Genomic DNA, 25671 nt, shown 5'->3' on the forward strand with positions numbered 1-25671 from the left:
GCCTACGCGATGAATAGTTCTTAAAAATAACACCGCTACAAAATCGCAAGAAATAAGCGCAGAACTCTTTTAAGATCTTAAAAGAGCAAGTGGAACTTTAGTACATGCATCTACTGTGCGATGATCTTTATTAAAATCTGAATTAAAAGGCTGTGTAGCAATTAAAAAACCTTTACTACGCAAAGGTAATGAAGAAAAAAGATTAAAGTTCGCCAGAGAGCACAAAGAACAGCAGAAAAGTCAATGGGACAAGGTAATGTTTACAGACGAATCTAAATTACAAATATTTGGGACAAATAGACGTCAGTATGTAAGGTGAAGAAAGGGAGAGGCATTGAAGGAGCCATGTCTTGCATCAAAAATCAAATATGGTGGAGGGAATACTCAAGTTTGGAGGTATATTTCAATAAAAGAGGTAGGGGATATTGTTAGAAAAACGGAAAAGCTTACAGGTGAAAAATACAAAAATATTTTACACAACCATGTGCCTTCTGGACGACAACTGATCAGGGATTATTTTATCCTACAACAGGATAACGATCCCAAACATACTTGCAAATTAGTTAAAAATTATTTGCCAAATCTGCAAGAGGAGGGAGTGCTTCAAACCATGCTTTGGCCTCCTCTGAGCTCTGATTTGAACATAATCGAACATGTGTGGGACTACTTAGACAGAAAGAAGATGGAAATATTGCCAACAAATGTAAATGAGCTTTGGAATGTTCTTAAAGAAGAATGGTACAATATCTGTATCACATTTATTGAAAATCTATATAAAAGTATAAATAAAAGGCTCCGAGATGTTATTGTAAAATCTGGAAAAAAGAACAGAAAAACCATAAAAGTAATTAATGAAAACAAAAAATTGCATAAGAAAATATATAATCTAAAAGAATTAAATGAGAGGAGAACTAAGTGACTGATAAAAATTAATTATGTTAAGCCCTAAAACTATATGTTAATAAAAACGAAAAAAGGCATTCAACTGAAAAACGTGTTTTAAATAATTAATAATGATCTGCATAAGTTTAGTCTCTTATCTATTTGAAATATTAAATCTTTTGGTGGACATCATTTTTTTGTTGCATTTTTTCAGTTAACTGATATTTTTATTTTAACAGAGACAGTCACCATATTTAAAAGTTATTCTTTAACTTACCAATACAAAAAATTAAATTACTTGAGTCATCAGGAAAAGATAAGAACTTTCAATATAAATTACAAATCAAATGAAGTTTTCAATAATAAAAAGAATCAAAAATTGATTCTAAATTTCTTTAACACTAGTCATGAACTTACCTAGCACAGCATGAAGCAAGGAGTTTCTTTCTTCATATAAAAAAAAAAAAATGAAAAATCGATGCACTTTCACTACAATTCACAAACATGATTATCAAAGGAAGCATAAAACTGGTTCTAAAATTTCTATAAAACTTTTCATGAACTTACCAAACATGGAGTTACTTTCCTTCTTTGAAGTTTTTAAATTAGCAAGCAATCTCAAAAAAGGTCTTCCATTTCCATTTTTCAGACCACAGATCATTGGCAAGCAGCTTCACAATTTTCTATTACTAAGAATCTCCTCAGGACTCAAATTAATGTGTGCATGTAGTGAAACACAAAACTCCATCAAAGTCAGATGAACAAACTGATATTGATTACCAAGCTGTGACTCAACTTTTTCAATGAAACCTAAATCATTGCTTTCAATGTCACCAATATCTTCAAAATAAACTTCCATTTCCTTTTGAGAAAAAACAACTTTGCTTTCATTAAACAAATGCCAAGCAACTTTACAAACTTTTAAAATCAATTGCTTGCTACTCTCCTTTTCCATCAACTTATAAACTGGTTCATTGTTTCTGTTTATATGCTTTTGCAAAAAGTATACAAATATACAGCAATACAACTCTGTTGTACTGAAGAATGAATCAGAAGCCCTGAGCATAGATGAACCAATAACTGTACACATTGCTGATAAGTAAAAAGGGACAGATGCCATTGCTTTAGCAATTTGAGATGAGTTAAGAACATCTTTTATGGCTTCTTTTGCATTTCCAACTCTTTCTACATACTCATTTATTGCAAGGTCATTAAAACCCATTATTTGAATGACTAACTTCCCTCTACATTCTGTCATTTTATTTTTATATTGTAATATAGCTCCAACTCTTCCAGCAACAACACATTTGTATTTGTGAAAGTCTAAAATATCTGCTAAAACATTAACGATGGAATGATTGCTTGGATTAAGAGGATTGTGATTTATTAATTCATCCAAATAAGCAAACTCATCCAAACCATCTATCACAAACAAAACTGAAAAGTGTTCACAAACATCGCATTCTTTAAAAACATTTTTGTAGAAAACTTTTAGCAACTCATTTATGCTAACAATATTTTGATATAGATTTAACTTTCTACATTCAAGATAAAAAACAAGATCAACTTTTTCCCATAATGTATTACTGGCCCAGTCAAGTAAGCATTTTCTGAGCAAACAAGTTTTTCCAATTCCAGCAATACCACAAATCAAGAGTAGAGGTAGTTCTTTTGAGAATACTTCATAAAACTCAATTGGTTTGTAAGTTGTTTGTTTGTGAAGGAACAACTCTAGCTCAGCAATATTTAAAGTATCTCTCTCTGTATCATTTGCATCAACTACTGTCATTTCTACAAACTTGTTTAAAAAATCAACATTAGTGGGACTTATTACATTGTGTTCAAGTTGATCCATTTTTTCATAAGTTGTTTTATAAAACTTCTTCAGGGCTCCACACATTTCTGAAAGAACATAAGTATAAAAAAAGTGTTTGGTGTGAGTTCAGAATAGAAAACTTAAAAGTAGAATTTGAATAAAAGCTTACAGGGGATTATTAATACACTCTGATATCCAAAAATACACAAACAACAGCATTTTTTTTGTTTTTTACTTAAATCAAAACAAAAAAAAGTTTTATTTAAAAAAAAGAAACTTTTTAAAATCTTCGTTTTTCAATGGAAAGGTATTAAAGCAAAGTTGTTATAGCATCTAATGAAAAATTTAAGATTGTTAAAAACAATTTTAAATATAAAACAATAAAAAATTTTAAAAAGCTAAGTTTTAATGCTTTTATAATTATTTTGTATATAATGTGTTTGTGCGTATATAAATCATTCCCCTTGTCCTTCTTCCCTATTTCCTGATCTTATCACACTTGTTAAAGTCAACTTTATTATATGAATTTTAAGCTTTTGTTGTGTGACCAATTTGCTTTGGAGGCTGTTTTTGTATATTCCTTTTTTTATTACATATTAACTTATTATAAAGTTATTCAACTGAATCAATATTATTTTTGTTGTTATTAGTACTTTTAGTGATTTTATTATTATTGTTATTATCATTATTATTGTATCAACAATAAAATAGATAATGATAACAACAACAACAACAACAACAACAACAGCAACAATAATAATAGTAATAATAATAATAATAATAGTAATAATAATAATAATAATAGTAATAATAATAATGATAATAGTAATAATAATAATAATAATAGTAATAATAATAATAATAATAGTAATAATAATAATAATAATAATAATAATAATAATAATAATAATAAAAATAACAGTAATAAAATAATAATAATAATAATAATAATAATAATAATAATAATAATAATAATAACAACAACAATAATAAAAGCAATAATAATAAAAATCATGATGATGATGATGACGATGATGATGATGATGCTGATGATGATGATGATGATGCTGATGATGATGATGATGATGATGATGATGATGATGATGATGATGATGATGATGATGATGATGATGATGAAGATGATGATGATGATGATGATGACTTTTTTAGTTATTTTCTTCTTGTTGCTTTTGTTGTTTTGATGATAAACAAAAACAACAAAAACAACAACAAGAAAATAACTAAAAAAGTAGCTATTAAAAATATAAGGTCAGAAAATTACCACTTAATACCACAGCTATGCTATTAATTTAAGCATCATAGAAATTAAGCATCAACATTTGGTTTTTTGATTTTAAATGAATAAAGTACAAATTTCTATAAATATCAATCTTTTAAGATAAATCAAATTTTAGAAAGTTTACTGAAGTTGGACTCTTTATGCGCTTAACACAGCCAGGTTTTTGGTGTGACTAGTTTACATTCATATGTAAAATTGTTTTGAATGAAATCGGTTTTGATTGAATAGCAACTCTGCACAGTCTTTAAACAAAATAACATAAGGTTTGTGAGATATTGCAATTTTTTTCTGAGTTAATGCAACTTTGTATGTTTAAATATATAAATTATTTTTAATATAGATTTATTTGAAATAATTTACACATAAATTTTCATTTTAATTGGCATTATTTGATGAAAATTGAAAAATCAACACTGATATCAACGCTTGTTGTTGTTATTATTAAGCATTAAGATGCTTTCAAATGAAAATTTGAAACGAAATGACTAAAGTAAGACAACATTTTGCTTTTCTGAAAAAGATTGAGCTAATTGGATAACTAAAACATGCTTTTAATCGAACACATAAATTAAAAAACCTGGCAACTTAAAGAACCCAAACAAAAGTACACATTTTTAAAATTATAAACCAATAATAAGTTGAGTTAAAAGTAAAATGCTTTAATCAAAATAGTCTGTAATAATAAAAGTAAACCAATTACAAATTGCAAATCGCTTCACCCAAAAAGAACCTCAAGAAAGGTCATCGATTTTCTTTTTTCAGTCCGCATATCATTGGCAAGCAGCTTTGTATTTTTTTTATTACTGATAATCTTTTCAGGACTCAAATTAATGTGCGCATGTATTGAAGCACAAAACTCCATAAAAGTCAGGTGAACAAATTGATATTGATAACCAAGCTGTGATTCAAATTTTTTCAATGAAACCCAAATGACCATTTGCAATTTTATCAATGTCATCAACAATACAACAAAATTGACAAAACAACAGAGTTGGGTCTAACTAATTATTTAGAATTAATAACAGAGAGAATAGGTGAAGTTATTGGTGTTAATCATGTGTGACTAGTCTTTTAAAATGTTATAAAGAAACAGGATCAGTTTGAGAGTGAAAGACCAAAAGAAGTAAAAGACTAAAGAAGTTTCAAGTTGCACAACTAGAAATCTGATCTACAACATGAAAAAACAAAAAAAAAAGCCTCATTAAATAAGCTAGCAGCAAGTATTTTGGTTGATGAAACTTTTTATAAATGATTGTTCAATAAGCTGCAATCAAAAACCAAAAAAAAGCAACTTAGAAAACATTCAAAAGACTTTAAGTTAGTCGCAAAATATGTTATTTAGTGATGAGATGAATGTTTAAGTTGATAATTCTAAGGTTTGAGTTGTGTTTTGTCATAAAACTAATGAAAAATACAACAAATATTGTGTGCTAAAATGAACAAAGCAAGGTGATTATCTTTACCCATACATATACTTGACAAACCAATTAAAGACCTGGGTTTTTCAGCAAAAGAACAACATAACAACAAGATAATGCCATGTCTTTCAGCAATAATTGGCTAAGATTGTTTATAACAAAATAAAATCAACACAATGACTTTGCTTGCAACAGCCTATATCTTAATGGCATTGAAAATTTGTGGGCTTGGTTGATTCAAAAGCTTGAAAAATGGCAATTATTCAACAAAAATGATTTGATTAAAAATGTATATTTATAAAGCATTTTACTTTTTCTACCAAGGATTAAAAATGCTTCTTCAAAGATAAGAGTTACTTAATTTTTAAAAATAATTATTGAAAAATTCAATAACTTAACAAAAACAACTTTTCAAAAAGAAGTTTTCTTGAAATTTCTTTTCAATTTGGAATTATTATTTTGAATTATTATTATTATCTGAATTATTAATAATTTGGAATTATTATTATGAATTATTATGAATTATTTTGAATTATCTGAAGAGAGACATACAAAAACTACAAGAAACTCACCCAATAAGGTTATTTCTTGTAAAACATCTTTTCTTCCCATAACTTTCAGAGAATTCTGAATGCATGTTCTGTAATCATTTGGATGCTGTTGGTAAAGTTTCTTTAAGAAAATTTCAATTTTACACTTTCCTCTCGTCAAATCATCATGACCTATTAGATCAACACCCACATCATAATCTATATGCTCAACAGTAGCATCCACATCATTAAAACCAGTGCCACGTGCAAATATTTTCCATTCTGATCCAACTTTATCTTTTAAAATATTCAATATTTTGGCATCCATTCCTAAATAAAAATTATTTATCACCTGCTATACTATGAATACTTTAATCAATTGTATAACCTTCTTTTCAATAATTTTCAATCAACAAACATATACATTCTAATGTGTTTCATTACCAATTTTAGTACTGGTTACAAAATACAGAGGTTTAACTGATATAAGAAACCGTTGAGTCACAGCTCTCATCAGCATGAACTACTTGAAAACGAAACAAGTGGCAAACAACTTAAGTTTTAAAAACATTATTTAAATGAGGGACTGAATATCAGAACTGAAACTAAAAAGTTGACATCAATACTTTCTCCTGTACCAACCTGTGAAGAAGATGAGTAACAACATTAACAGTTGTTACCCATTAAACCTCATATGTCAAATAAAATGATTTAAATCCTAAAATGTTTAATTTACAATAAAATTCAATTCGAAAAATCTGAAAACTTAGCATGTTTAAGTCTTGTCTATGGACCAGGAAAGAAATGATACTGATATTGTTGTTGTAACTAGAGTTTACACTGAAGAGAAAGAGCAATCACCACACTAAGTGAGCTTAAAACGTTGCTTTATCTCTTTTAAAAGCCACTAATAAAAATTGACTTACATTTATAAAGATTCAAGTGAAGATTCAAATATAACTTAACAATACTATTGATGTATATTCAAGTTCTGATACTGCCAATACAGGAAATAAACAGTGAGACTCCAGTCTCTATTTACATAATCTTTTCATTTTTGGTACAAAACATTACATTTATATTATATTTATATTATGTTTATATTATATTTATATGTAATTCCAATACAGAAAGTTCTACAACATTTAATGACGTTATGGATTTCATAGCTTTAATAGTTTTTACCAATAAAAACCAAAGAATTTTAAATATGTGTTTGCAGTTATTTATGAGGATTTGTGAAGGTTATTTTGGGAAAAGCATACGGTATAAATAGAGGAGAAAACTACATTATATTATATTTATATTATATTTTATTTATAGATAACAGTGATTTCAATTTATAACAGTTGTTATGTTTTTTGATGAGATTGATACTATATTAATTAGTAACAGTTGTATTAAATGAGTGATAGTCATCTTTTACTTACGGATAAAAATTATTTTACTTATTGAAAGTTATATTTATTCAAAAGTAAATTTGAATAGTTTTCAAAAAAAAGAACAAAAAAAAGAAGAAAAGCAATAAGATTATTTTTTTAAAATTCCCATTTTCCTTTTTTTCTTTTTTCTTTTATATTTAATAAAATTTGAAGATTGAATCAAGAAAGAAGATAATTATTAACACCATTCAAATTGGCAACAAACAATACTTCATGCAACATAACATAACAGCAATGCACTCTTGTTTTATAGCAAAAGCACCTTTTTTAAAAACTGTTGATTATCATCAGATTAATTTTTTAGCTTTACAAAGAAATGGGCTTAATTGATATTTGGGTTAAATTGACACCTGAGATTAAAACTTTTATAGACAATATCTTAAAAAACAAACCTGCCAAGTTTAATTTTTTAAAAAAAGAGTGTAAAACTAATCTCTAGTGTATTTTGATAAGAATATTCAAATATTTCTTTTTGAAAGTATTCCAATATTTTTCAAATAATTTTCAAACAACTAAAATTTTTCCCAACTTTTTTATGCTCACTAGTAAGCAATAAGCAACAATTTGTAAGCAAAAAATAAAAACAGGCATTTCAATTTAAGAAAAAAACTATAAATGCTATACAAAGCATTGCAGATTTATTTCAGAATCTTAGAATTTTGAATGTCTCAACTTATATCAAATGAATGATAATGATATAGATGAACAAAAGGTGGTGATGTCACTTGCAAATTGTTCAATCTTAAATGACAAATTCGTTTGGTTAACACTTTTTCTTTTAAATGTTCAAAGTTTGAAAAAGCTAAAGTGTGCAATGATTAATAAATAATCAGAAAAAATAAACCTAACAAAAAAAAAAAGAAAAGTCAAACTGATTTAAAGCGAATTCAAAAACTGATTTAAATCTTCCTGTCAGCAAAGAGCAATATTTGTTAAACTTAAATTCCTACCTATGTGACAAGTTGTTTTTCTCAAGCAAAGGAGTGTAAAGAGTCTGAAGTCTAGAACTGCGCTGCCTTAATCATCTATTTATGTTTTCACAACTCCCGGTGTCACATTAAATTAGTAGCTTGTTAAATAAGTAGAAAAACAGTCCTGCGCATGCGCAAACATATTGCAACTCTCAAAATAAGGATCCTAAACCCCAGCTTTAAAAAAGTAGCTGAGATTTTTAACGTAGAAAATGGTGGTCTATGACTATTCTGTTACTGATGTTAAACAATATCTTTGTGATGGGAAAACTAAGGAAGTTTTAAGTTTGAAACAGCGTAAATCATTTCTAAAATATGCAAAAAATGTTCAATTTTTTGGTATGTATTGACTTTTAGAAGAATATCGGCTTTTAACTTTGAGTTTACTTGGAGATAAGTTATTGCAGATGTAATATATAAATAAATATTCTATAAAAATGCTATGACATATATATTATTTAAAAAATCTATTTTTAATTTGAAATTCAGCCATAGCATGTACTGTTTGATTTAAAATGTGACGCGTTTGACTTTATATGTTTATGTATGTTTATGTATGTTTATGTATATGTATGTATGTATGTATGTATGTATGTATGTATGTATGTATGTATGTATGTATGTATGTATGTATGTATGTATGTATGTATGTATGTATGTATGTATGTATGTATGTATGTATGTATGTATGTATGTATGTATGTATGTATGTATGTATGTATGTATGTATGTATGTATGTATGTATGTATGTATGTATGTATGTATGTATGTTTTGTTGGCGCGTAGGAAAAAAGATTTTTTTGACAACCAGTTTATTGAATGAAAAATATCTGCTTCGACAACTTATTACTTATTCGATTTCGGCCAAAATTTCTGTTCAAATCACAACCGAAATGAGCCGAAACTTTTGTGAGGAGATTTTTTAAGTTATATAACTTGTAATCGTTTGTGGGTAAATCAATTTTTAATTACGACAGTTAGCAATTTTAAATGAAATTACGAAACATAACTGATTCAAGTTACTATTCTCAAATCATTCCTTCAACTTCAAATATCAAAATTTTTTCACATGTTCTACTTTTTCTTTAATTATGTTACAAACTGATCGTTTAATTACCTTATGTTCCATAAATCCAACTATTCTGTGTGAGACTTTAAAACCATAAAAATGATTGAGGAAACTAATTAAATTAATTTACTATCAGGGTCTTTATTTACGATTTGAATCTGAGATTTCTCGTAAACAAGGCAAGCACCATATTAATTTTGTTTAATTTTTTCGATAAAAATGACTGGAAAAAAAGACAAAAAAAGAAAACTATCTAAAAGACCTTCATTTGGAAGGCAAAACTTTATCAACATACATCGCCAGAAATGTTTGTCTTTATCTGAAACAAATACGCCAACTGTTGAAGCAAGACGTCTATCTGGTGACAATATTACATATTCTGGTATGTTTGTAAATTTTTTTTAAATATTAAGATGAACTTGCGAATGAAAATAGAAAGGTCAAAGAAAGTAAATGACCCAGAATAATTACTTGCTGTACAGTCATGTATTTGTATCAGTCTTTAATTTGCGTTGATACTTGAAATATATTTTTATAAACTATTGCTTGTGCTGTAGGTTCGAACTCTGATACCGACGATGATCAAGTTATAAAATCAGTCCGTAAAATTAAACAATTGCCTATTAAGACCCTATTTTCATTTGTTGCCAACACAAATAAGTCTGTTTGTTTGATGTGCCCGGAGAATGGAAACCTTGTGTGTGGACCTGAACCCAATCTGCGAAAACATATTTTCCATGTTCGTAAAAAATCTGAGTACCTTTACGATTCTCAAAAAAAATTACTCGTTCAAGATAAATTAGTTGGGATGCAGAACAAAGATGAAATAGATGAAGCCGTAATGAATTGCAATATTCAAGATGGCCGTCCTTTTAACGATTTTCATAAACCTGGTATGCAACGCCTTCTAAACATTCTTGCTCCACTTTACAAACCACCTCATCGAAAGACAATAGCAAAGCGATTGAGAAAGCAATACTATCAATACAAGAACGATCTTAGAGCTAAACTTAAGTCAGTTACCCATATTGCTCTAGCAACTGATATGTGGAAAAATAGGGTTGGATCCTATTGGCTTTGCATAACAGGGCATTATTTAACAAAGAAGTTTAAATACAAATCAAATGTAGTTTGCTTTCGTAGATTTTACGGAAGACAATTAAGTAGTAGACTTACAGCATTAGTGCAAAAAGAAATTACTAAACTTGAAATTGATACTAAAGTTATTTCAATAACAACAGACAACGCTGAAGACATTAAAAAGGCGATGGGATATATAGTTTTACGGCTTTCATGCGTTTGTCATAACTTAAATCTCGTCTTAAATCATGGAATAAAGTTGTGGGCCAAACCATCACAGAACTTATTAGATGGCACATCAGATATCGAAGAGGATCTTATTTATTACAATAACTACAATGAAAGCGATATCGAGTCTAATGAAAATATATCGTCGGACAAACACCTTGAAATGCACAATGTAAACAATCAAGTAGAAAATGCGTGTACTTATGACGCGGAAAACGTGAGCTCGGATGATGATAAAAGTAGCGAGGAGGAAGAAGCATCAACAGATGAAACTGTTAATCAGTTATTTAACTTTTCATCCATCATTTTGTTTAGGTTAAGAAAAACTTTAGCTCTCGTTAAAAGGTCTTCAATATTGCAATCATTTGTTTTTGATGAGGTTAAGAAAGAGGGGCTAAAAATAAATAACTTATCATCAGATTTTCATGTTACGTTGGAACTCAACTTCTCTAATGATTAGTAAGATAATTAAAGCTAAAAATGTTTATGATAAAATTATTATTGATCCTGGTACTATCAATGGGTTAACAGAAAAACAAGTTAGTAAACTCAAGAAATTAAATCTGTTATCAGAAGATTGGAAGTTCCTAGAAATTTTACACTATAATCTTGCGCCATTCTTTAAAGCAACTAAACTTCTCTCTACTAGAAATTTTCCAACACTTTCGTCGTCCAAATTTGTTCAAAATGCGTTGATGAACTTTCTTGAAAATGAATCTTCAGCTAAATGTTTTTTATCGCAATCGTCTTCTTTGGTCGAGAAAGAAAACATGTTACGAAGCAGTCTTCTCAGGTTTATGAAGGTATACTTTATTGAAAAGATATCTCCGAAACAAAAGTTACAAACTTTGCTGGCATGTTTCTTTGATACGAGAACTAACGAGTGTCTTACAGAAAAAGAATATCAGGAAGCAGAAAGTAAACTTTTGAAAACATTTTCGAATACAATGCTCCGACAATATCCTCGAAGGTCAACGTTTATAAACAGTTGTTTGCAAAATGACCAAAACCAGCCGAGAAGTGGTTAGTTATAAAATATTATTTGTTTTTAAATTTAAATATATTTAAACTTATGTACATAATTTTTTAAAGTGCTTTTATAAAAAGATTTGCATATTGACAAATATTATTACTCATTTTCATTTTTAGAAGAGACAGATTCAGTAGTTCGATTCGAACTTCAAGATTCACCTGAACAATCTGTGAACCACAAAAACGGATTTGCTAAACTTGCAACATTGTGCGGTGTCAATCTAAGCATAGAAAAAACACAATCAAAGCGAAATATCAAAGAAGAGTTGTCTTTTTTCAATTACGCTTTAAAACAAAAAAATTGGAAGTTTGATGAATTTTGGTACAAATATGAAAAAGATATTCCGATGTTAGCCTCTAAAGCAAGACTGGTTTGTACTTCGCCTGCTAGTTCGGTAGGGGCGTGGTTAGGCTCCCCCACCCCAGCGATTTATGGGGCTGTTTTTTTAATATAAGGAGCATTTTTTTTTTAAGTTGTACCTAATAAGGGATATTTTTTGAAGATTTATTTGGCCATAATACTACGGGTTTATATAATATGTTTCAAATGGGACTCAGTGATATGGTTAATTGCTGCCTTTTTCTTGCTTCAGCGATTGATTTTGTTTATACAAATACACATTGTTTATATTCTTAAACAAAAAGCAATCAAATCTTACTTCGTTTTTAATTGACTTTTAAAGTGTCGAAATTTTAGTTGTAATTTGTTTTAAAAAACTGACTAGTTTTTTGTTTTTGTTTCAGACTTTTCATACAATTAGAATAACTTGGTCTGCATTTTACAATCATTTTCTAAATTTCGAATTAATATTCAGCGTGGTTCATGTTAATAGCGTTAAAGTGGTTGTTGTTATTAAGCGTGGTTGATAACAACAACCACGATGACCAAAATGAAAATTATTTGGCTGCATAAACCTTTACTAGAAAGTCTATTGGCCTCCCATGCCCCTGACGGAAATCGTTTTTAATCAAATAATTTATACTTGATTTATAATTTTTTGCAAAAAATCTTGAAAGGTCCATGTCGCACCCTAAACATATTTGATAATGCGTTAAACGAATTATGAAGTATGTTTAGGGACGTTAGAGTTGATTAACGGCTTTAATTGAATTTTTTCCAATAACTAAAGTTTTCACAAAAACTGAATAATTTATTTCCTAAATAGAATTTATTTTTTGCGACAGAATTGCTTACTGTCATTATGAGATTTTCACTCTCCGCATAAAAATATACTTTTTGGAAAAATGTATTTTGCACTAATTAATCTTTAAATTGCTTAATAATGTAAAAACAAACGTTGAATTTTTTTCCATTTTCTCTGGTGACAGAAAGCGAAAATTTGCGCCCATCCCCCTTCCCTTTGGCGGCCGACGCCAGTTAAGAAGTTGAAATCACTGAAGGCAACCTTTTCATCTTTTTGCATACTTCTGACGGCAACCGCCAGAGTTTTTTACTTTTTTGTTGGCGCCGGCCTCCAAGAAAAATTTCCAGCAGCGGCCGCCAATCGGAAGGCGGAAGCTACTGTAGGTAGAGGCAAAAACATTCTGCCCGTAAAAATATTTTGGGAGGCGGATGGCAATTCATTGCACCTCCAAAAAGAGTTCGTGTTTCGGCATAATCCTACTTTGCCGCCAGAAGAGATTATTAACACTGATGCGTTACATCACCATAAAAAATAATGTTAGATCAAAAAGCGCAATATAAAGGAAGTTTTCGAAAAAGTGCGCTCCGTCGGAAAAATTGACGTAGTCAAGGATTGGCATGGATAGGAAGCAACCCACCATGCTTATTAAACTTGCCCCCAATTTACTAAACCCCTCCACAAAAACGGTCCGCATACATGCAGAATAATTCCTAACATTATAACCCAGAAGTACCCAGAAGCAGGCAATTCTCCTTAATACGCTGCTTTTCTTACCAATCAGTATGTTAATACAACATAAAATGACTGTTGTTACTTGATAAAAGTAAATTAAATAACTTACTTTTTACTTACTTAGTAAAGTATAGTATTTCAATGATAAAAATTTACATTTACTTGTAATGGTAACTAATTTTTCTTTCAAATAGTTTTTATTTAAGTTGCCTAAATTAATTTTTGTTACTTTTACGTATAAAAGTAGTTTCATATTACGATGCTGTATTCAATGTGATTTTTTTTAAAAAAGAAATACTTTAAAATGTAAATATATTTCATAATTTAATCTAAGTTATGTAAAGTAATTTTTTTTTAAAAGTAATTTTTTTTTTACGTCAAAATAAGTAAAAGTGCCATCCCTAGCTACGAGTTATTGCTTACGGTAATTTTAGCATCTTTACGGTAATTTTAGCATCTTTACGGTAATTTTAGCATCTTTACGGTAATTTTAGCATCTTTGGAAGAGTCTAAAAAAGTTTTATACCCGAACCCGTTCGGGTATAAACTCGTTAAATAACTGATATCCCGAAAACCCGAAACAATCATCGAACGGGTTATCGAGCACCGACAGCTAAGGAATCGAACCCATGATTAAAGAAATTTAAAAAAATTAATATAGCGCATTTTTTTTAAGATCTTTGGAATGACATCTAATATAAAAATGCAGAGTCAAAAAAATAGTTTATAGTTACCGAATATCTTAAATATACCGTAGATTTAGCCTAATTCCGAACAAAATCTTACTTAAAGTTGAATTACTCCGCTTACTTTTTGAATTTCATATTAATTTTTCTTAAATAAATAAACTGGAACCTAAACTGAATCGAACCATATTAAGCAACAAGTATATTCATTATAAAAATTTTGTTAATTTTTAAATTTAAAAAGTAAAGTTTTCGTTCGGAATTAGGAACACCTGTTCCTAATTCCGAACATACATATCAAATTCTAAAAAATGGCATTTAATTTAAAAAAGTAAAAAAATTTTTACTAGCGTGGACCTCTAGCTTAGAGTTAGGTAAAAAGATTTTTAAAAATTAAAATTACTTTTATCCTAATGTAAGAGTACCCTTACAAAAAAACCCAGTGAACTTCCAGTGAAAAATTGTTCCAAAACCCAGCGAACTTCCAGTGATTTTTTCCAGCGAACTTCCAGTGATCTTGTTCCAAAACCCAGTGAACTTTTCTAGTGAACTTCCAGTGATCTTTAAAGATCACTGGAAGTTCACTAGAAAAGCTTTATAGCTAATTAGCTATGAATTCATAGCTAATTAGCTTTGAAAGTTAACTTTCATGTTTTTATATATAAAAAATGGAAGTTTAGCGAATTCGCTGGAATTTTATTTTTTAAGATATTTTTTTTAAAACGCTCATAAACATTTTAAATATTTAAAACCGTGAAGCGCGAAATAAGACAAATTAAGCATAGGAAAAAAAAAAAAAGTTTAATATAACATTTATTTAAAAATATCGATATTTAGAATAAAAATACAATGTATAAATAATAAACTACCTTAAGTATGAATACAAATTTTCATAAATCAAATTTTTTTCTATTTTAACCATTTAAACAAACAAAACAGAAAATCAGTTGTATTTTTATTTTTTTGTTTTGATAGAGATTTAAATCATAAAACATAATCTACAAAAAAATTTAATAAAGCAAATCATTTTGCATAAGCTTACACGAGCTTGTTTGAAAAACTTTGAAAAAAAATTGAATAAAAAAAATGTGTATCTTATTAGTCGAGAACCAAAAGGCTGTACATACATTTTTTGTTTTCGAATAAATGCAATTTGTTTATTTTTCCTGATAATTTATCTAAACTTTTTTAAATTTTATTTATTAGTATATTTTAATATATTTTGAGGCGAAAAAATCATGAGTTTAGCGGTGTGTTCGTTCTCCACAGACAAGTAATCAAAACAAAAAAAAAAATTAAGAAAATCGTAAGTTCGTGAGTACGTTCGTAAGTATGTCTTTTAAATTGTGCTTGACGCATTCTTTTCCGTTTGGGACTTCGGAGCTAAAAAAAAATGATACAATATATAAAGGACATATATAATAATTATATAAAAACATATATAAAATAAACATTAAAATAGTAAGCAAACATAAAATAGTATAACAGGTATAAACATAATTAACTTTAAAAACCAATGATAAATTATAAAAACAAAAACATATGTATATTTAAAAATCGATCATTACTTTAAAATAAAAAAATTTGATTGGTGACTCTAAAACATAAACCTGGCCTTACTATTAGAGATTATACGGTAATCAAAATGATTAATACTAAAAAAATATACTAAAACAATAATAATAATTACAAGATTAAAATAAAAAAATAAAAGATAACAACACTCTAATTGTTGCTGTGTAGGAAAGTGAATAAAATGACCTAGGTAACCCTAAAAAAAAAAACAGTAACCCAGTAGTTATAGAAAATGTAAATATTAACTTTATAAAATAAAAAAACAATTCTAAAGAAAAACAATATTTTTAAACCAGAAGTTTTTACAAAATTGACAAGCCAACATAAACTGTTGAAGGTTACATGTAATTTTTTATCACAAATATAAAATGCAACAGTTTAAAAAAAAAAAATAACAATTCACCAAAAAAAAATTACAGTTCACCAAAAAAAATTATAGTTAACAAAAAAAATTGCAGTTTACCAAAAAAAGAACAGTTCACCAAAAAAAAATTATGTAAACAGCTCACAAAAAAAAATTTCAATGTTACAAACAAATCATCATGCAAAGATAAGAAGCAATAATAATAAAAATATTAATATTATGCAAAGAATAATTATAGAAGAGTTAAAAAGGGCATAAATCAGGAATACTAACAACACAATCTTCAACCAAAAAAGCTTTTTGTATAATTTGCTCTGCAAAAATTATAGATAGACATTCTGCATAAGTATACATAAAAATATGCTTAGCTGCTTTCGAACTTGTTTTTAAAAATTTAACACAAGCAAAAACATTCATCTCAAAAATAAAGAAATATTCAATACTACAAAATGATCCACAAGTAAGTTTAACAAGTGAGTCACAATGACGAACATTCTTATGACGAATATGGTAAATGTTTTTGGCAATAGAAACTTTGTAATATTTTTGAATTTCAAAAATATGCTTACCTAAATAATGCTCAAAAAACAGTTTCTCACAATAAGGAATATTATAATTACAGCCTTTATCTAAGACTTTAATTGAGCCAATAATAACTCCTTTAAAATTAAAATTATAAGAAAATAACATGTCATCCAAAAAGTCAATGCAATCTTCATCTATAATATTAGAATGAGAAGCTTGAATGTTACATGTAGTTAAATATGAAAATCGGTCTATTACTTGAGTAGATATATCTTGAGTACCATTTAAAAGAGATAAAATAATGCCATTAAAATTTTCAAACTGATGACAAGAATAAGATAATAAAGGCCCCCATAGACGAGCACATGAGGGAAGATGAAGTAATTGGTGCACATTATAAGACATATTCTCTCTACCATACAAACCAGGAAATTCGTAAACAAATCGATTAATTAATAATGTGGCTTCATTAACAACACTTTCAGATAATACCTTATTATTTAACATAAAAACAACATTAGATAAAAGAATAAAATGATCAAAAAACTGCGGAAGCAAAATATCACATAAAATAACAGGACCATAAAAAACTAAAAAATTAAAAAACTCAACATCTTTCCAATGCTTTATACAACTTAATGATCGTGGAGTCCGCCTTATATTGCTTGGCACACTAATTACAGATAACCGATTATTTATAACAGTACAGTGTCTAATAATAGAAAAAATAGAACCAGAATAACAACTATCAAACCAGAAAGAAAACATAGCTTTCATAACACCAAGCTCTATACAGTGCAGATAATCAACAACTGTTCCATTTACACAATCGAAATTAGGCAATCTTACTAATGGTGAAATATCTAAAAACCCTTCAACCACATTAACACAAAAAAAATCTGTATTGCTTCTACAATTCATACTAACATCAGAAAATGGATAAGTCATACAAGACCCCCTGCCTTTTGGAACTCTTTCCCCTCTAGAAGAACACCAATGGCAAAAAAACAAAATATTAGTAATTTGCAATGAATATGGAAAACTATGAATTGATGCTAGCAAAGGCCACAAGGACCACTTTGATGATTTGAAAATGGGAACTCCATCAGTATTAACAACAAGTCTAATTGTTGCTTGCCCATTTTCTTCAAGATCTGCTAAATGTGTCCAATTGTTATCGCAAGTATTTTTAAGCTGTTTGTTTATGTTTAAAATATGAAAAAAATTGCATTTCGTATGAAGATAAGATGATGTAAAATATTTCAAACATTTTGTACACTACTTATTAAGACTTAAAGCAACTTCACAAACATCACAAAAAAAACTTTTTCATATAACTCTTTTTCCTTCTTAAAAAACTTCAAAAACAAATATTTAGATGTAGGCAAAACACTGTGTGGCAATAAAATAGTTAAGAGAGTTAACAATGCCTCTAAGGCTTCGTAGGACAAATTAAAGTGCAAAACAAAAGTCATTATGCATAAACATGCATTAGAGACATTTATCTTTGAGCCAGGATACAGAGGTGGACTCTCTGAACTTTCATTTTCATCAAACTCACCATTGATTGTTTCATTATTTGGTTCATCTAAGTCAGATAATTGATCCATAAATTCATCGCCAATAGAATCATTGTCATCAGAGGTGCTCTCATTCTGTTGTTGAGCACAGTTAACTTTTGACATCCTCCAACGTGTTGTTCTTGGAATACTTACTTCGCCTGATTGCCATTTCTTTTAGCGACCAATTCTAGGCATCTAAAATAAAAGAGGCAAGCAGGCAAAATTAAACTTTAGTTAAACAAGATTAACATCAGAAAGAGAACAAGAGAAACTATTGTACTTAACCTAATTGTGCTTAAATAACAATGATGCTTATTTAACAGCTAGTTCTTTAGTATATACAATACAAACTATACTTTTATTTGATGAAAATTTTTTTATCAAGTGTATGATGTATATATAAATATCAAATGCATATATATGTTAAATGAAGGTGTTTAAGCGGTATAAAATTTTATAATTTTATTTAAATTTTATAATTATTTAGAAAATTTAATATTCTTTTGAAAATTATAAAACTTACAAAATATCTATTCTGATGAGTCTTAATTGATGAAATTTTCTGATGTCTTAATTGATGAAATTTTCTGATGTCTTAATTGATGAAACACAGTGTAAAATGAAACAAGTCTGATAAATGATTTTTACTAATTTATTATTGCTATGTTCTTTTAAGAACATTGAGCCCTCTATTTTATGAATACATTTAAAATTATTCGGATATATACGTGTATATATATGTATGCATGTATGTATATATATATATATATATGGTTGAATCGTATTTTATGTACGTAAACTAAAACAGTAAAAAGCGCAACTTTTTCATTACGAAATAGAAATTAATTAAAAAGTTCTTTTATTTTCGGATTATTTTTAAACAAAAGAGCTTGCATAATTAAGAATTTAACAAAATTTTAAATTTTGTTTTAATGAAAAGTTATAAATTGAAAATATTTGTAAAATGGAAATAAGTGTCTTTTATTTAAAAAACTGTAAAATGCCAAGACCTCAAGCATCTCGTATTATTGTTCCAGATAATGAGTTAGGTTCATTATCTTTTTAGTATACAATCTTACCACATTAGATCGTTTTTTATCAGATCTAATGGCTAAGGTCAAATGAGGCTGGCCTAGACCGGTGTGCTTGTATTAAACTAATGCTTTTCTTTTTTTTCGCGCCCGCTCTTCAAAAGGGAGGCAAACTCAGGGTCGACGTTCTTCTGGGATTTCCCTAGAGAGGAGTGAGCAGTTTGCAAGGCAGTTGCTGGAGGACTTAAAGCACTAAAATACCTTGTCTTTTATCAGATGAAAGTTCAGTCGCAAACAAGGCTTTAATTTTAAATGAACTTCTTAAACTAGTCATATTAACTTACCTAGTTTGAACAAATTTAAAAAAAAAAGAAAAAAAAAAAGGTAAAATTTGAGAAAATGGTAATGAAGAATTTTTATCGTAGATGTACTCAAAAAACGTGATTTAAAAACATATTTTAGGTCTTTAGAGTTGTTGCAGAATTATTGCATAATTATGCGCTTTTCCATTAAATACACAAAATTGCGCTTTTCACTGTTTTAGTTTACGTACATAAAATACGATTTAACCTATATATATATATATATATATATATATATATATATATATATATATATATATATATATATATATATATATATATATATATATATATATATATATAAATCAATCATTATCTATTATGTTCAATAATCTACAATAAAGAAATTTATATAATAAATTTTTGTGAAATTATAAAGTTGAATATGTATTCGCTTTAATAAAAAATGAACATACTGAACAACATACCTGTGGTTTTGGAAATTGAGTAGAACTTAAAATAATAGAAACTGAAACTGTGGATATAAAAAAACAACGTTTACTTTATTACAGAAATTGGAAAAAAATTTTCAAGATGTTATATCTGTCAAATTTCAAAAAAGTTATGTTAGCAAAAGTTATATCAATATTGAGTTATGAAACCCGCCGCGTTTTCGATTATTGAAAATCAGCACTAAATTTCCACTAAGGTTTTAGATCACTGGAAATAAAATGACGTTTTTCGTTAAACTTCCAGTGAACTTCCAGCGAAGTCGTAAAATTTGCGGAAAACCCAGCGAACTCGGTGAATTTCCAGTGATCTTTTACATTTCCAGTGATCTTTTACATTTCCAGTGAACTTTCACTGGAGGTTCGCTGGGTTTTTTTTGTAAGGGTTAACCCTTACATTATTATTCTACAATTAATTAATTGTAGAATAATATTGGTGTCCTGGAAGAGATTGGAAATATGCAGCACAATAAGTTTTATCGTCAATAATCAAACATGATTTTTTAGCACATAACTTTTTATAGAGCAGCTTTGAACATCGAATTGCGACATTTTCTTGCTTTTCTTCACGACGAGGAACTTTTTTCTTTTTATAAGATTTATAGCCACAATTTCTCTTTACTCTTTGTATAGTGGAGAAATTTATTCGCTAAAGTTAGAACAGAAATCTCCAGTTTTCTGTCTATAGCATCTTTCACTTTTTTTACCAAGATCTCGTCTAAGATTTTCTTCCACTTCTTGATTTTCTTTTGGTTGTACCAGTGTCCTTACATCGTTTCACAACGCTCTGCACTGTTTCTCAAATCAATCTGCAGTTCTTTAGAAATTGTTTTGTTTGATACACCAGGATTTTCAACGAGAAAATGCAAAATTTTTCACTGTTTTAAAATGATGCACGGTTTCCTTAAACACCACATCAGATTTTTTTCTGGTACACGTCTTAGGATCTTAGATTTGGAAATCAACAGATGATTTTAATTGAAGGAGAGTCCAATTCGGTTATGCATGATGAATACATGTAAAAACTTAAAAGTTGATTTTTCAAACCTTAGAACACAAACCTTATACATTAATACTGAGCAAATAATAAAGGTTTGGGTCGAGTGATATGACAAAAAAAAAGCGGTCTCTCAGGTTCACAGAGTGATTTGTCTGGAAGCAAATTTAATAGTTTTAATTTATTTTGATTTTTTTCTTGTTTTTGTGTTGATTTTTACTTTTTGCAAAAAATATTTGAAAGGAGGAAAAAAAGGTTCAAATTTGCCAACTTATTTGTAGCAACAACTATTTGTAAAAATAGCAAAATTTAATAAATACTTAAATTTACTTAATAAACTTTTCAATTGTATTTAATTCTTTCGGGTGCATTCAAAAAAATTTTATCGAAACCTACTTGTATTTAAATACTTGTTCATAATTTCTATCACTTGAGAAAAGAGAAGCGCTAATTCACGGTCGTTTGGTAGCGCTGTTGTTGTACGCATGCGCAAATTTTACGGAAAAAAATCAACGCTTTTAAAATGGTTACGGCCCTTAGCAACGAAAATAATTTTTTTCTGGAAACCAAGTAATTGCATATTCTCCAATATACATAAATTTTTTTGTTGCTTTTTTAATTCAAATTAGTTTAACGATAACCCGGATGTGTACTAAAACACTTAAAACAAGAGAAGGAACATCTAAACGTTCGTTAACATTTGTTGTTGAGAAAGATGACTGGTTAACTACACGCGTTTTGTATACATTTTTTCAACCCTACGTTCAAGGTTTTTAATCGTGGAAACCTAACCATATTTCTTGAAAAAGTAAAGGAGACCTTCTTCTATTTATTTCTTATGGCTGTTCTTGGCATTCAATTTTTTTAATAGACAAAAAAGGCACTTTACTGCATTACCTTATTGACCATGATCTTCCAACATGTGTAACTTAGGAGGCACTAAAGCCTTAGGCCAAGTTGTGCGATAAAAATGCATCAGTTCAAAAATATTTTTTTCTGAAAAAAATATGATAGCAACATGAATCATGTTGTACTCTTAATCCCAGCTTTAGAAGCTAAATAATTATCTTCAACCTCAATAACAATAAACACAATAATTTTCCAATACGCTTTGAGAAACTCATTATAAACAGAAAAAAAAAGAAAAAAATCAAATAAAACTTATTAAGTTCCTTTAACATTTCTGTTGTCATTGTATTTTTTGAGTAGATTATGCTATCGCATGCAGAAAATTTATGAATGTGTAGTTTATGTTTTGTAATTATTTCGACCGAATTCTTGTGCAGACTTATTTTAGAGAATCCTTCATCATAAATAAGCTTTGAACTAGAATTACATAACTTTAGCATAAAGTTTTTCTAAAAAAGAAAAATGTCTCTTTAAAAAATATATTGCATGATTTTATATTACTTTTTATTATTGTTATTAATAATGTTTCAGATTTGGAATAAATCAATTTATAAAAGAAATGGAACCTGAAGCATTTTATACACATGATTTCCAATAAAACTTTTTCCATGGTATACTTGTCGCTGAACTTTCAGTTTTTGCAATATAGCTTCAATCTGTTGTGTGCATGGTCCTCACCTTTCTTCAGCGTAGATTCAAGTTCCAGAGTGTTATAATTGCTTTTAAATTAAGATTAGTTAAATAGTAGTTTCCACGAGGAAACATTGGTCAGGAATGATCCAGATAAAACATATAAAATACTTAAGGTGGTACATGCCTATAAAATATCAAAATTTTCCAATTTTTTTACTTTGTAAATTTGAATAGTATAATTATTGTAGATTTCAAAAATGTTTATCGTTAAAATGTCAGTAAAAAAATTGTCAGTAATAAGAAAATGTTTTTGTAATGATAACTCACATGTGTTTTGAATGTTTCAGAGAGATTTTTATTTTGTTTTCTTGTTTTCTGAGTTTTTCAACTTTGAACAAGGATATCTTTTTAACTACTTGGAGATTATACATCAAATATTTGCACACTGGTTATCAGGTTACTTTCGAGTAGGGTTAGGAGTATTGTAATTGTAATTGTAAAAATTAAATACAATTACACATTAAAGTACAATAATATTGTATTGTAATATTACAGAAACAATAAAAAAATTTTATTTTTGTATTGAATTGCTGTGATGAAAAACAATTACAATAAGTATTGTATTGTTTTTTTTCTAACAATACAATAAAATTCGAGAACTATTGTATTGTATTGTTTTAATGAAATAAAATTACAATAACTATTGTAGTGTATTACTTTAAATTATAGCAGAAAAGCTGACGTATTTTAACGTATTTTTATTCTAGATGCTAGCCAACCGTCCTATGTGATCATTTTATTCGTTAATATCGATTATTTCGATTAATGATAAAAAAAAACCAAACGATTAAAAAGTTAATTAGAGCGAGTTTTCTATAAACGATCGCGCGACAAGAGAGCGTCTAAATGATTAAAACGATTAATAATCATGAAATTTGATTTTTAATCGATTTGATTTTTGTAATTAAGGTAGCTGCAATAACTCGATTAAATTATTGTTCAGTTTACTTTTGGCTGTTGAAGTGGTTGTGCTGTAAAAAGTGAGAAGAAAGTGCCGTCTTTGATTTGGCAATATTTCACAAAATGTGAAGGTAAGATTTTTGTTAGAGCATAATAAAAAAAAAATAAAGTGTATTTAATAATTTTTAAATGATTTTTTATCCTCATTCCACAAAATGTAAATGTAATACTTTTCTTTAAAGAAAATTAAATAACATTTAATGGTTTTAGCCTTTTTCCACAAAATGTAAATTAAGATTTTTCTTAAACAAAATAAATAATTCCATACTATTTTATATCTTAAGTTGTGAATGAAAAAGCTTTTAAAGGCACTTTTTAATGTAACACAATAATGCGTATTAACTCTCCTTTGTAAGTACAATATCTTTAAACATTACAACAAAATTAGTGACAAAAAGTTAAAAAACTAATTATTTACTACCTATAGCCTGTCCTCTAGATCTAACATCAACAACTCAAATAATTAATAGGTCTGCATATGCTTTGCCACAGACAAATATAGTAATTTTTGTGTTTTTAGGTGATAGAACACGATGTGATACATGCCATGAGAAAGGTCTATCTGTGTATTTCTCTTACAAAAGTGGATCAACATCTACCATTCTATTCCATCTTAGAACCAAACACCCAGAACAAAATGATGAATTGGAAGACTTAAAGAAGAAAAGTGTGGAGGATAAAATACGATACTTGTCACAAAAAACAGGAAGTTGTTTGGACTCAAAAAAGTCATCTGTAAAGTATGGATACAAAAGTCCTCGCCAACAAGAAATTGATATGTCTATCACAAGATTTCTTGTACGCTTGAACCTACCACTACATATTGTGGATACTGATGCATGGAAAGATTTTCTTTTTGACATCCATCCTGAGGCAAACACAAAGTGCAGCAGTACTTTAGCAAAGTATAAGATACCTCTACTTCATAATTGCCTTCGTGATGCCATGAAGAAAAAACTTGAGAATGATTTAAATGGCCAGGCAGTTACACTAACAACAGATCACTGGACATCCAAGCCTAGAGACTCATTTCAATGCTTCACAATACATTACATTTGTCCGATGTGGAGGTTGTATTCATACACACTTAAAGTTGCCAAGTTCAAAGGCAAGCATACTGTGAGGGCGGTGGATTTTTTTTTTATATTTGTTTTTAATGTTAAAGTTTTTCTTACGTTTGAGGGAAAGGGGAAGGGGAAGGTTCGGGTTTGGTGTTATGTTTGGATTAGGTATATGGAGGTTGGGAACGAGGTTAGTGGTCTGGGGAGTACTTGGTTAGGAAAGGGCTAGGTTTGGGAATAGTTTGGTTAGGAATGGGCAAGGTTTAATCTAAAAGGCTAAACTTATAATCGCCGTCCTCAGTATATTCTGTAATATAATAAAACTCAACAAATGTTCTATTCATGTGTAATGGTAAGCACTCTTATATTTGTGTGACGTAAGTGTAATAGCGCGGATATGCTAAGGTGCGCGGTAAAGCATCAAACTTTTCAATAACAATATTTAACGCATATAGTAATAACAGCAATAATATTAATAATCGAAATGCAAACAAAAGTACTTACTACTGGTTCTTCTTCTCTTACTTATTTTTCTTAATAAATATTCTCAAATATTCTCATCAATATATATTCTCTTAAAATTAACTCATGCAAATATCAATAAATCAATACAGATAATAACGCTTATTTAAAGTTACTCAAATATCTTTTCTTACCAATTCTTCTCGTAAGTTTCTCTTTAAAACCTTCGTAAATACTTCTCATAAAATTCTCTTTAAATCTTTAAAAATCTTTTTTTCATAAATTCCTCTTTTAAATCTCTTAAAACTCTTTTCTCATAAAATCTTCTTTTAAATCTCTTTAAAACTCTTTTCTCATAAAATTCTCTTTTAAATCTCTTTTCTCATAAA

General features: G+C 28.3%; 5 protein-coding genes and 1 long non-coding RNA gene across 10 annotated transcripts in view; 3 read left to right on the top strand and 3 right to left on the bottom strand.

Annotated features, from left to right (window-relative positions):
• The window catches only part of LOC149894891 (uncharacterized), a 116464-nt gene extending 114921 nt beyond the window's left edge, over window positions 1-1543 (bottom strand). The window contains exon 1 of the long non-coding RNA XR_016449225.1: window positions 1450-1543. This is a non-coding gene — a long non-coding RNA (uncharacterized LOC149894891). The remainder of the gene's footprint in view (window positions 1-1449) is intronic.
• Window positions 1-25671, top strand: part of LOC149894894 (uncharacterized) — a 315082-nt gene that overhangs the window by 92518 nt on the left and 196893 nt on the right. The gene's annotated exons all lie outside the window — the stretch shown is intronic.
• LOC149894904 (NACHT, LRR and PYD domains-containing protein 3-like) lies at window positions 1450-8471 on the bottom strand. 2 transcript variants are annotated; one of them, XM_090076700.1, is made up of 3 exons: window positions 8339-8471; window positions 5989-6276; window positions 1450-2784 (listed from the first exon to the last, which is right to left on the bottom strand). In XM_090076700.1, exons 2-3 carry the CDS (start codon window positions 6272-6274, stop codon window positions 1556-1558), a joined length of 1515 nt encoding a protein of 504 aa, XP_089932826.1. In that variant the 5' UTR covers window positions 6275-6276; window positions 8339-8471; the 3' UTR covers window positions 1450-1555. The 2 variants fall into 2 exon arrangements, with proteins under 2 accessions (XP_089932826.1, XP_089932827.1); XM_090076701.1 differs by lacking the exons at window positions 5989-6276; window positions 8339-8471 and adding an exon at window positions 2868-2937 and having other exon boundaries at window positions 1556-2784.
• On the top strand, window positions 9412-11176 carry LOC149894905 (uncharacterized; the record flags this gene model as incomplete). Its single annotated transcript, XM_090080047.1, has 2 exons — window positions 9412-9811; window positions 9987-11176. Coding segments are annotated over exons 1-2 (1353 nt in total), but the record flags the coding sequence as incomplete, so codon positions are not given.
• Window positions 11190-12636, top strand: LOC149894906 (uncharacterized). Its single transcript, XM_090080059.1, has 3 exons — window positions 11190-11760; window positions 11887-12164; window positions 12514-12636. Exons 1-3 carry the CDS (start codon window positions 11190-11192, stop codon window positions 12634-12636), a joined length of 972 nt encoding a protein of 323 aa, XP_089936185.1.
• On the bottom strand, window positions 16177-23138 carry LOC149894907 (uncharacterized). Of its 4 annotated transcripts, none has more exons than XM_090071598.1 (2): window positions 23067-23117; window positions 16177-18553 (listed from the first exon to the last, which is right to left on the bottom strand). In XM_090071598.1, the coding sequence occupies exon 2, from the start codon at window positions 17742-17744 to the stop codon at window positions 16515-16517; it is 1230 nt and encodes a 409-aa protein (XP_089927724.1). In that variant the 5' UTR covers window positions 17745-18553; window positions 23067-23117; the 3' UTR covers window positions 16177-16514. The 4 variants fall into 4 exon arrangements, 3 of the variants coding, with proteins under 3 accessions (XP_089927724.1, XP_089927717.1, XP_089927731.1); XM_090071591.1 differs by lacking the exon at window positions 23067-23117 and adding an exon at window positions 18882-19101; XM_090071605.1 differs by lacking the exon at window positions 23067-23117 and adding an exon at window positions 20180-20551 and having other exon boundaries at window positions 17744-18553.

The sequence above is a fragment of the Hydra viridissima genome, unplaced genomic scaffold (genome assembly GCF_058129835.1).
Source record: "Hydra viridissima isolate aposymbiotic clone 2 unplaced genomic scaffold, HvirCarnegie_v1 scaffold_1, whole genome shotgun sequence".
Classification (NCBI taxonomy): Eukaryota; Metazoa; Cnidaria; class Hydrozoa; order Anthoathecata; family Hydridae; genus Hydra; species Hydra viridissima.